Source organism: Mandrillus leucophaeus, unplaced genomic scaffold, assembly GCF_000951045.1.
Source record: "Mandrillus leucophaeus isolate KB7577 unplaced genomic scaffold, Mleu.le_1.0 Scaffold355, whole genome shotgun sequence".
NCBI lineage: Eukaryota > Metazoa > Chordata > Mammalia > Primates > Cercopithecidae > Mandrillus > Mandrillus leucophaeus.
The window spans coordinates 1,466,044-1,478,948 of NW_012103754.1; the positions used below are offsets into that span (position 1 = coordinate 1,466,044).

General features: G+C 42.0%; 1 protein-coding gene across 1 annotated transcript in view; it reads right to left on the reverse strand.

The window, feature by feature from the left end:
• Positions 1-12,905, reverse strand: part of SNTG2 (syntrophin, gamma 2) — a 269,966-nt gene that overhangs the window by 141,588 nt on the left and 115,473 nt on the right. The window contains exon 9 of the mRNA XM_011989536.1: positions 7,277-7,404. Coding sequence (XP_011844926.1) covers positions 7,277-7,404 — 128 coding nt within the window. The remainder of the gene's footprint in view (positions 1-7,276; positions 7,405-12,905) is intronic.

Sequence of the window (12,905 nt, forward strand, 5' to 3'; positions counted from 1 at the left end):
GAGATTTATGCAGGGGCACAGCCTGAACACATGGCCATTTATGTCCGGGTCTAGAGGTCAGAATGAAGGAAGTCATAGATTTTAGGCTCATGGAGTTACCTGTTACCTGCTGTTGGCTTGAGGGCAGAGGCTGACCATGTCAATGAACATGGTGGTCTCTGGTGGTGGAGAGCAGCCCTTGGCTGACAAAGGTGGGGAACTGAGTCCTATAAAGTCAAGGGACTGAATTCTGCCAGAAACCCTGAGTGAGCCTTGAAGATGGGAACACAGCCTATCCGACACCTTGATTTTAGCCTGGTGAGATCCCAAGCAGAGGACCGGCCGGGCACTGCTGGACTCCTGACCCATGAGAACTGTGAGATAATAAACAGTCCTGTGTTACCTGCTAAGTTTGCACTGGTTTGTTACATGGCAATAGAAAACTGATATGGTAAAGACAGGCAAAACTCTAGCATCTCCACCACCACGGCCACCCCATCAATAATGCTTTTCTGCACCTGATGTCAGAGAAATGTCTAGATAACTAAGCCAGTAGTCAGGATCGCATGGTTATGCTAAGTTATCTGTGATGGAGTGAAATTGAAAGAGCCCCTTATAAAACCATCAGATCTCATGATAATTCACTCACTATCATGAGAACAGCATGGGGGAGCTACCCCCACGATTCAATCATCTCCCATCAGTTATCTCCCTAGGCACGTGGGATCATGAAGATTACAATTCAAGATGAAATTTGGGTGGAGACACAAATGATGAAATTTGTGCTGATGACACAAAGCCTAATCACATTACTACTGTTCACATAAGGACCCAGAGGGACTCGCCTGTCTGTGCCTCCAACAGGCTTGCGGGTTCCTATACCACTGCAGATGCTGAATGGGACCTGGACAATTATATGTCAACAGATTAGATAACCTGAGGGAATGAATAAATTCCTAGAAACGTACAGTCATCATGATGGAATTAAGAGGAAATAGATCATCTAAATAAACTAATAACAGGTAAGGAGATGGAATCAGTAATAATTAACAATAATAATAAATCTTTCATCAAAGAAAAGCTGAAGACCAGATGTCTTCACTGCTAAATTCTACCAAATAAACAGTGAAAAACTTATACCAATTCTTCTCAAATTATTCACAAAAAATTGAAGAGTAGGGAACACTTCCAAACTCACCTTTATGAGACCAGCATTATCCTAATACCAAAGCCAGATAAGAACCTTATAAGAAACAAAAATTACAGGCCAATATCCTTGATGAACATATGTGCAAAAATCCTCATCAAAATACTAGTTACCTGAATTCAATAGCACATTAAAAAGATCAGTCACCGTGATCAAGTTGGATTCATTCCGTGGATGCAAGGATGGTTCAACACATGCAAATCAATAAATATAATTCACCATATTAACAAAATGAAAGACAAAAACCATAACATTGTCTCAATAAATGCAGAAAAACATTTGACAAAATTCAATATCCTTTCATGATAAAAGCTCTCAACAAATTAGGTATGAAAGGAATGTACTTTGACACAATAAAGACCATGTGTGACAAGCCCACATCTAAAATTGTACTCAATGATGAAAAGCTGAAAGGTTTTCCTTTAAAATCCAGAACAAGATAAATATGTGCACTCTCACTACTTCTATACAACATAGAACTGGAAGTGCTAACAAGAACAATTAGGAAAAAGAAATAATAAGGCATCTAAATAGAAAAGGAAGAAGTGAAATTGTCTCTGTCTGCTGATGACATAAGCTTATATATAGAAAACTCTAAAGACTCAAAAATACTGTTAGACTTAATAAAGGAATTTAGAAAATTTGCAGGATACAAAACAACATTCCGAAATCAGTAGTATTTTGTACACTAACAATGAACTATACAAAAAAAGAAATTAAGAAAACAATTCCATTTATAGTAGTATAAAAATATAAAATACCTAGGGGTAAATTTAATGAAAAAGATGAAAGATCTGTACAATGAAAAATATACAACATTGATAAAGGAAATTATAGATGACACACAAAAAATGGAAAGATATCCTGCATTCATGGATTGGAAGAGTTAATGTTGTTATGATACCATACTAATTAAAGTGATATACAAATTCTATGATGTCTCTATCAAATCCCAATGATATTTTTTCACAGAAATAGAAAACACAATCCTCAAATGTATATGGAACCATAAAAGACTCTGAATATCCAATCTATCTTGAGCATAAAAAGCAAAGATGGAGGCATTACACTACCTGATTTCAAAACATACTACAAAGCTATAATAATCAAAACAGCAAGGTACAAGCATAAACACAGATACATTGGCCAATGGAATAGAATACAAAGCCAGAAATAAACCCACAGATCTATGGTCAACTGATTTCAACAAAAGTGCCAGGAACATATTATGGGGAAATGACAGTCTCTTCCACATATGGTGTTCAGAGAACTGAATATCCACATGTGGAAGAATGAAACTAGACCCTTATCTCACACCATATGCAAAAATCAACTCAAAATGGATTAAGAACTTAAATGTAAGACCGGAAACTATAAAACCACTAAAAGAAAATATAGGGAAAAGCTCCACGACTTTGATTTGGTTAATGATTTCTAGAATGTGACCCAAAAGCACAGGTGACAGAAGAAACAATAATATCTTCGTGAGGTTTGCATATTTGCTCTGTGTCTGCATGGGTTTTTCTAAGCACTGTGGTTTCCTCCCCACAAAGACGTGCAGGTAAGGTTAATTGCTGTGTCCAAATGGTCCCAGGCTAAGTGACTGTGGGCATGTGTGAGCTGTCCTGCAGTGGGATGGCATTCTGTCCAGGGTTGTTGCCCAGCTTGAGCCCTGAGCTTCCAGCACAGACTCCAGTCTCCCCAACCCTGAATGAAATAATTGGGCAAATACTTATCTTACTTGTTTTTATTAATCTTTCTTAAATGTATGCATAGCTCATATTTATTTAACTATTTAATATTTGAAGTGTTTTGGTCTTTATTTATAAGTTTGGTGATGTTTTGTGACCAGAAATATGCTGTAGGAATCTAACTCTTATTTATAGCTATTAGCCTATGGGAAAATTGGTTTCTTTATACATCTTTTCACTCAAGTTGCAGTTTCTGAGGAGCAATCAATGATGTTAAGTGAGTATGTACTGTATTGTATATTTCAAAATTGCTAAAAGAGTAAATTTTAAATATTTTCACCACAAAAATGCTGCTAAGGATGTGATGTTATTGATATGCCAAGTAGCTTGATTTAATTATTCCATGATGTAAACATGTATTGAAACATAACATTGTACCTTAATTATATATGATTTTATTTGTCAATTTTTAGAAAGGACCCAGAAGGTGGTGGTTATAGATTGAGGTCCTATACCTGGACAAGCACAGAGTCAGAGGGGACACACAAGATGCTGGCTTCCAACCTCTTCATCCTATTTATGTTTCTATTATATGATATCTAAAGGTTCCTCCTGGGCTACAGCTTACAGCTTTTGTTTTAAGGTTCTAAAACCTGTTTGATTTAGAATTGACAATTTCTAAACTTGTTCCTTACCCTCAACAGACTGAGAAGCCCTTAGGAGAAGATACACAGAAATTTTAGAATTCCATCTACTGGGATCAGCACATCCAAGTCTCTTCTCTTTTTCATCCATTTTAAAATGAGACCTGAGGAGCTTATAGGTAAGATGGAGCTAAGAACAGCATCTCAACCTCTAAATGGGACTTTAACACAAAGACGTTTCAGAATACACAGGTTTTATAAAATTCATAGCTTGAGCCCTTACATGTTTTATGATTTGCCCTTTCCTGCCCATACTAAGTCTTGCTTAAAATCATAAAAAGGTCAACAAAGCTAGTAAGATATATTTGCCTTTATAAAACAAAATAATCTTGTCTTATGAAAAATTATAAACCTTTCAGTTTGCTGTTACAGTGTGTATTAGTCCGTTCTTGCACTGCTATAAAGAAGTAACTGAGACTGGCTAATTTATAAAGAAAAGAGGCTTAACTGTCTCACAGTTCTGCAGGCTACACAGGAAGCATGGCGGCTTCTGCTTCTAGGGAAGCCTCAGGAAACTTCCAATCATGGTGGAAGGCAGAGGGTGAGCAAGACACCTTACAAGGCAGGAGCAGGAGCAAGAGAGAGAGTGAGGAGGTGCCACACAGCTTTAAATGACCAGATCTCAGGAGAACCCGCTCACTGTCAGAAGCACAGCACCAAGGGGGATTTTGCTAACCCATTCATGAGAATCCACTCCACGACTGAATCCCACCAGGCCCTACCTCCAACATGGGGGAATACGTTTCCACATGAGGTTTGGGTGGAGACACAGATCCAAACCAAATCAGTGTGTGATAGCTTTTATAACAGAAAAAGAATCTGAGGCTCAGGCAGTCAGCTGATTTCTTGAGTTCCTTTTCATTCTCCTGGATGTCATGTATTTATCCCAATGATTGTGGTATGAACGGCTTAGTGGGTCAAAATATTTTGTCACCAAGAATAACACATGTGTTTCTACATGTTCTCAAGCTGCGGGAATGGGTGGTCAAGTCTGCATTTAGTTAAGAATTACTAGAGATATGGTTTGGCTGTATCCCTGCCCAAATCTCATCTTGAATTGTAGCTCCCATAATTCCTACATGTCATGGGAGGGACCTGGTGGGAGGTAATTGAATCATGGGGGTCGGTTTTTTTCCATGCTGTTCTCATGACAGTGAATAAGAATCACAAGATCTGATGGTTTATAAAGGGTAGTTTCCCAGCACACATGCTCTTCCCTGCCACCATGTAAGACATGCCTTTGCTCCTCCTTCACCTTCCAACATGATTGTGAGGCCTCCCCAGTCATGTAGAACTGAGTCCATTAAACCTCTTTTCCTTTATAAATTACCCAGTCTTGGGTTTTTCTTCATAACAGTATGAAAATGGACTAATACAACTAGAGACCCTATCCTGTCCTCAGAGTAGGAGACATTTCATCTTACGACCTGAATTCATCCTTAAACCAAAGCTAGAATGGCCAATCTTCATCACATTCAATGGTAGATGGGCTAGGAAGTGTTTGTGAAGTTGAGTGGCTCTATTTTTCTAAAAACCCATTTAATTCAAATTCACTAATAGACAAAGGTCATTTCATGCACTATCTCCCTCTTTGTCAAGACAGATACATGCCCAGATCTCTACTTGGTTCCCAAACTAACCCCAAACCAAAGAAACATGTTGTAAGAAAGCCACATGCACACATTTTAAAAGGAATTCACAGTGACAGCACGAACTGTTAAAACATTTTGCTATATTGTACAAATGACTATTTACCTATCCATCTATTTGTATCTCTGTAATCTATCTATATTTCAGCCCCTGTATCACTGCAATAATTCATCTATATATCTACAGTCATATGTTATTTAATGACGGGGATACATTCTGAGACATGTGTCACTAGGCGATTTTGTCATTGTGTTTACACCGTAGGGTGCACTTACAGAAACCTAGATGATACAGGCTACTACACACCTAGGCTATACGGTACAGCTTATTGGTCCTAGGCTACAAACCTGTACAGCATGTGACCGTGCTGAATACTTACACAACTGTTACACAATCATATTTGTGTATCTAAATACACAAAAGCAAGTATCTGTGTATGTAAGCACATCTAAACTTAGAAAAGTGAAAGTAAAAATAGGGTATAAAAGTTAAAAAATGACACACCTGTGCAGGACACTCACCATGAATAGAGCCTTCAGGACTGGAAGTTGGTTGGGGTGAAGCCATGAGTGAGGAGTGAGTGAATGTGAAGGTCCAGGACATTACTGCTTCCTTTTATATGATTGGCAGTGCAGTAGGTTTGTCTATGTCAGCATCACCATAAACACGTGCGTCATGTCTTTCACTGTGAGGTTATGATGGTTGATGTCACCAGGCAATAGGGATTTTCAGCTCCATTACAATCTAATGGGACCACCATGGCATATGTGGTCTGTCCTTGACCAAAACATTATTATGCAGAACATTATCTATCTATCTATCTATCTATCTATCTATCTATCTATCTATCTATCTATCTGTCTGTCTGTCTGTCTGTCTGTCTGTCTGTCTATCTATCTATCTATCTATCTATCTATCTATCTGTCTGTCTGTCTGTCTGTCTGTCTGTCTGTCTGTCTGTCTGTCTATCTATCTATCCATCCATCCATCCACTTTATCTATCATCTCTATCTATCCACCTATATTTACCTACCTGTCTTTCTACTTCTCTAGGAATACACACATCTACTAGGTTTGTCTCCCTTTACCAAAGGTGGGCACAAATCTGAAAATCAAGCTCACTGTCCCTGTTCCTGCAATGGGATCACAGACATCCGTCCACAAACACGGACATCCTTTGTGAGGGGCTGTACAGTTAATACCAATTCATAGAGAAAACCTAATTTTAACCCTTCATGAAAAGCAACATTTGCTGGACTTTCACCTTCCATTTCAGGACCAGTAAAGGGAATTTCAGGTTGTACTGTCTGCCCACCACAGACACTATAGCCACACACATTCACACAGATGCACACACATTTTGGGAAGTATAGTGCTCAATTAAAAAAAAAAATTCCTTTGCTGACAGAAAGTTTGCTATTTCTACACATCTGTCTTAAGAATAGAAAGAGGAAATTCACCAACTCATTACTTGTGGGCCTTTCCACAGTGATTAAACAGCACAATTAGCCAAGCATACATTTTTCTACTTGAAAAGCTATGGAAACATAAACTTTTATAGTTACATCTTTGAAATTATTTAATTAGCCAAGCTCACAAACTAGTTAGCATTTATTTAACACAGGTGCTGGTCTAACCCTCTCATTTCATTACTGAAGAAAAAGAGGCCCACAGAGTTTAAGTGGCATTTCTAGAAACATCTGAGACTTGAACAAGAAGTCAGTCTTTACTTCCAGTCTAATTCTGTTAGCATTTAAAACTAAAAATAGAATTTATTTTACTAATGACTGTTTCACGAGAAGCAACCATGCCACCTTGCCCTAGGTAGAACTAGTCTTAGTAATAAATTCACCGTTCTGATACCTGACTTCTCATTTTCTCTTGATCTTTAACTTGTTTATTCCAAATGCTAAATCTACCAGAAGACAGCACGCCCACTTGCTGATGTCACAGTCAAGGGCTTTGGAGTAACCAGTGGCCTGTAGGAACTGGCAAAAGTGCACGGGGTTCATCAACTTTTCCCATATCAGGCAACGGTCACACACCTTAATTTTTCCGCTCCGGCTTTGTACCTTGAGATGCGAGCCATGGACAGAGGCACGGACAAGGTGTCCAGCCAGCGCTTCTCATACCTCGGGTCCTTAGCTATGGGCGAGGAAGGTGACGATGGAGCCTGTGCAGAAGAAAGGAGAACGAAGCGTCACAGAGGCAGAGGAAGGAGGCTGCATGCAGGGAGAGGCGTCTGCAGGAGCCTGGAACACAGAACTCAAGTCCAACACATTTTAACTGATAAAAAGCAAGTGAGATCGTTTCTGAAACATGGGGAAAGAAAGAAGTGCTCCTCTACCCGTATTTAAGACATTTTCTCCCTCAATTTTCTAACTGCAAATTGCATGAGAGGAAGGAAGCTGAAAGGAAGGAGAAGGAGAACAAGGGCCTAAATTTGGAGGGAAAGTTGCAGACAGAGTACTGGGCTCAGTGCATAGAGACCATGAGAAAGACGCAAAACCAAAACAACCTGAAATGTCCACTCAGCGAGTTTCGGTCGAGAGACACATAATAGAATGGCTGATGACATTCTGTCCAGGTCATGGGTCTGCTTTATTATTAGTGGCAACGACCCTGCCTGTGCAGTAGTAGGAGCTGGGCCCAGATGGAAAAGTGAGGAGGCCTCGGAGCCATGCAACCACCGCAGCACCACGCAACAGCCCCGCGAGCATCCAACAACAAAAGGGTCAGAACACGTTGAACAGCCCCGCGAGCGTCCAACAACGAAAGTGTCAGAGGTGGGTTCTAGCCACAGGATACAATCGTATAATATTCCACATTCTCAAAGAGGAGCCTGAGCTGCCTGAGCCATCTTGACCTCAGAGCCCGGCTCGCTATGAATGAACCAGGCGCTGCCGCCCCAGTCACCGGCATGGACACACCTCACGGGTGTGCCCCACACTGACAAGTGTGCCCCACACTCACGGGCGTGCCTCACACTGACAGGTGTGCCCCACACTCACAAGACATTTCTGTTGATTTAATTTAATTCAGTGTCCACCGGAAACACCAGCCCTGAGCTCTGGGTTCTGTGGACCTTGGGGTTCAGGGACTGCTGCACCTGGAATCTGAGCATCTGTCTGCAAGAAGACTTTCTGTAAGAAGGGGGGGCCACGGGAAAACAGACCTGGGCTTTCCGGAGGCTCAGAGGGTGGCATGAAGTGTCTTTCATACTTGCTTGTCCATAAGTATTAATCGGCTACATGTCCACTATGTATCAGAATGTTATTTGAGACCACATACCTCATTCCTATAAATGTACAACCTTATACATTGGTTAATCCGCCACTTAAACAGCAAACCCTGTCCACCTCAAGTCTCCTCTGCAGTCAGCTTTACCTGCCAAAAAATAACATCCCTAACAGTTCTGTGCCGCTGAACTGGCTCTGGTTGGTTTGTGGTGAGAGGAGATGGGGGGCCGTTCCCCAGGGCTTCACATGAGATCCCTGGAATCTTGGAGGCTTCGCTTCCATGTGGATGAGGTTTCCATACGACACGCTACACATTGCTCACACTTAACAGAAAGAGTGTGATGATTTATTTTTCATCTTTGCTAATATACAAGCCCCTTTCTCATTCTCCTCCACCTCAAATCATCTTTGCATCCCTGCCCTAGGATTCTAGACGAAAGGCCTCTCACCCAGTGCAGGTGGGACGGGGGAATGGACGCTGAGGGAGGGTTGGAGCGTCACACAGAAGAGGCGGCGTCGCCATCTACAGACGTGTCCGCAGGCCGAACAAAAACTCACACAGCCAGAGGCTGGGTTTGGGTTATCATCCTAACATTGTTTCTCTATATTTATTAATTCCATGGCCAGTAGCTCAATAGCAAAAGTGGCAATATTGGAACATTTGAACTCTGAGCTGAATTTTACAGATATTCATTCACTGTCACCCTTTTCTGTTGGGCTCTAACATCCGGTAAGAGATTCACCTTTGGTGCATGCATGAGAACGGCACTGAAATACCTTCAGATCACCTGCTACGTATTTCTTATTAGCTTTGCTGAAATACCATTTGTCTACACAGACTGCTGCAAGCTGTGTAGGAACTCATTATAAATGATTGCATACTGTGGCACGGTTTTAGTTATCACTGTTCATTGAATTTTAACTGTGGTATTTGCATGCACAATAATCCATCTGTGCCATGGGAGTTCATCGTAGTAATGGTGCTGTGTGTTTAGCCACATAATCTATACCTCTTGTTGCTGATTCAAAGGTTTGCTACAGTGTGCTGTTTTCAGAGTAACTAGAATCATACTGCAAAACCACTACTTAAAATTGCATAGAGGATTCTACTATACAATACACAATATTAAAATAAACAAAATAGTATGCATCCTTTCACAAAATCAGTTGAAGATTACTTTTCAAAGGTGTAGGATCAAAAGCAATTCCCCACTAAGAAAACCCATTTTTTCTTTATAAAATCAGGCTGCATGCAGAGTTTGTCGGCACAGCTTTGCCTCTAGACTGTGGACTTTTATAGGATGCTTTTCACTCGGAGGCCACTGATAAACCCTGAATTTCATGTCCCATTGAATGTACTTTCCTCTGGAAAAGTATTTTGCACAATCTGGAGAAAATATTTTCTATAACTAGCAGCTAGGGGAGAAGTCAGATCTCTGTGAGCTAATGCTTAGCTCAGCAGGGTCAAATGCTCCCATTTACGGAGGGCAAAGGAGAAGGAACATGCCAGTGTTATCTGCTCCACAGCTCCTTCCTCTCCAGCTGCCCCAGTGCACCCAGCTCTTTGCTCTCTGCAGTCACAAACTGGGCACTGATGGAGGAAATGCCTCCAGCTTCCTCTCCTTAGGAGAAGAGGGGGTGCAGGGTACCCAGAAAGGCCTTCTGGTCCTGTGCCCGCCTCCCACACTGGCATGTCCAAAGTTGGCTCAAGGAAGGTGCTGCTCATTTGAGAGCAAACCCCACTGTGAGGGAGTTCATGTCCTGCAGAAAGCAGAGCCTCGTGATTCTCATCGTGGTCCCAAATCTTACATCAACTAAATAGCTTGCAGATATCATGAGGCATGATCCTACCAGTTGATCACAAATCCTATAGCTTGTACCTGTCAGCTTTTTGTAATCTTGCTGCTTATGACAGGAATGCAGAGCTCAGCATCTCCAGGGCTGCGAAAGCATCTGTATCTATCCATGGCAGTAGAAACCAATTTCAGATGAGGAACAAAACAGAACATGTTTTCCTCTATTTAATCGACGATGCAGTCAAAAGTTGCAGTCGAAAGAACTGACCCCCAAAAGCCATCCTGTAGCATTTACATGTGACTGACCAACCAACTCACAGGGCATTTACTACGAGATGCCACAGTTATTGCAGGATTGTCAATCATACATCACATACCGGGGCCTGTTGTGGGGTGGAGGGATGGGGGAGGGATAGCATTAGGAGATATACCTAATGTAAATGATAAGTTAATGGGTGCAGCACACCAACATGGCACATGTATACATATGTAACAAACCTGCACGTTGTGCACATGTACCCTAGAACTTAAAGTATATAAAAATAAAAAGATTGTCAATCAAAAAAATTAGAGAAAAATATCTCCCAATACATTGAATGTACACAAGAATTAGAAGAAAGGATTGTAACCAAAGACGCAAGCCACACGTGTTTTGAAGAGTGGAGGGTGAGGGGAGCCTCTACTGGTGGAGATGTTCACGTGAACTGCCTGGAGACAGAGGCCATCAGGTTCAGAGATCAAAGCAAGAACTGGTATCAGGTCACTGGGCAGGTGCTCTTTCTAAAGCATTGTATTCAAACTGCTGCAGTCCCCAAGAAGGAACTTGTGGGGTTTAGTTTTCAACGCAGTCTTCATCTCAGACATGCAAGCACGAGCTCCCCCACTCTGCATTCTCCCAGCTCTGATTCTTTGGGGCTGACAAAAAGTGATGTCATCCTGGCATCTGCCACACGCACAGGATGAACATTCTGAATGGAGGCGGACCTCTAGAGGGCACTGTGCCTAGATGGATGCATTTTGAAAAGTCAAGTAAAATGGAGTACTTTTAACATACTCTTTGTAAAGTTACTGGAAATGAATAAAAATAGATGAAAGCAAAAGCCTCCAAATATTTCAACTACTTTCACAGTTCCCAATTTCAACTACTTACACGGTTCCCAGTTTAACATAAACTGCATATCATCCCAGCATTTTTGCCTCCTCAAGGCATGTATGTATGGACACAAAGTAGTGTTAAGAGCACACTCTTAAGTCTACATTCTCTGATTATCATAGAAATACAACTACATTCTAGAAAAGATGGGAAATATAAAAAGGTTAAAAAAAACCTTATCACCCATTTTGTATATTTCTCATGATCTTTTTCTATTTGGTTTTTAAAAGTTAAGATCATACTGTCCAAGATGGCCAAATACGAACAGCTCCAATCTATAGCTCCCAGCGTGAGCGACACAGAAGATGGGTGATTTCTGCATTTCCAACTGAGGTACCAGGTTCATTTCACTGTGGCTTGTCGGACAGTGGGGGCAGGAGAGTGGGTGCAGCCCACTGAGCGTGAGCCGAAGCAAGGCAAGCCATCGCCTTACCTGGGAAGTGCAAGGGGTCAGGGAATTCCCTTTCCTAGCCAAGGGAAGGTGTGACAGACAGTACCTGGAAAATCGGGTCACTCTCACCCTAATACTGCACTTTTCCAACAGTCTTAGCAAACGGCACACCAGGAGATTATATCCTGTGCCTGGCTTGGAGGGTCCCACGCCCATGGAGCCTTGCTCATTGCTAGCACAGCAGTCTGAGATAGAACTGCAAGGCGGCAGCGAGGCTGGGGGAGGGGCACCCACCATTGCTGAGACTTGAGTAGGTAAACAAAGTGGCCAGGAAGCTCGAACTGGGTGGAGCCCACCACGGCTCAAGGAGGCCTACCTGCCTCTGTACACTCCACCTCTGGGGGCAGGGCACAGCCAAACAAAAGGCAGCAGAAACCTCTGCAGACTTAAATGTCCCTGCCTGATAGCTTTGAAGAGATCAGTGGTTCTCCAAGCACAGAGTTTGAAATCTGAGAACGGACAGACTGACTCCTCAAGTGGGTCCCTGACCCCTGAGTAGCCTAACTGGGAGGCACCCCCCAGTAGGGGCAGACTAACACCTCACATGGCTGGGTACCCCTCTGAGACAAAGCTTCCAGAGGAAGGATCAGGCAGCAACATTTGCTGCTCAGCAATATTCGCTGTTCTGCAGCCTCTGCTGCTGATACCCAGGCAAACAGGGTCTGGAGTGGACCTCCAGCAAACTCCAACAGACCTTTAGCTGAGGGTCCTGACTGTTAGAACGAAAACTAACAAACAGAAAGGACTTCCACACCAAAACCCCATCTGTAGGTCACCATCATCAAAGACCAAAGGTAGATAAAACCACAAAGATGGGGAAAAAAACAGAGCAGAAAAGCTGAAAATTCTAAAAATCAGAGCGCTTCTCCCCCTCCAAAGGGACGCAGCACCTCACCAGCAACGGAACAAAGCTGGATGGAGAATGACTTTGACAAGTTGAGAGAAGCAGCCTTCAGACGATCAAACTTCTCTGAGCTAAAGGAGGAAGTTCGAACCCATTGCAAAGAAGCTAAAAACCTTGAAAAAAGATTAGAC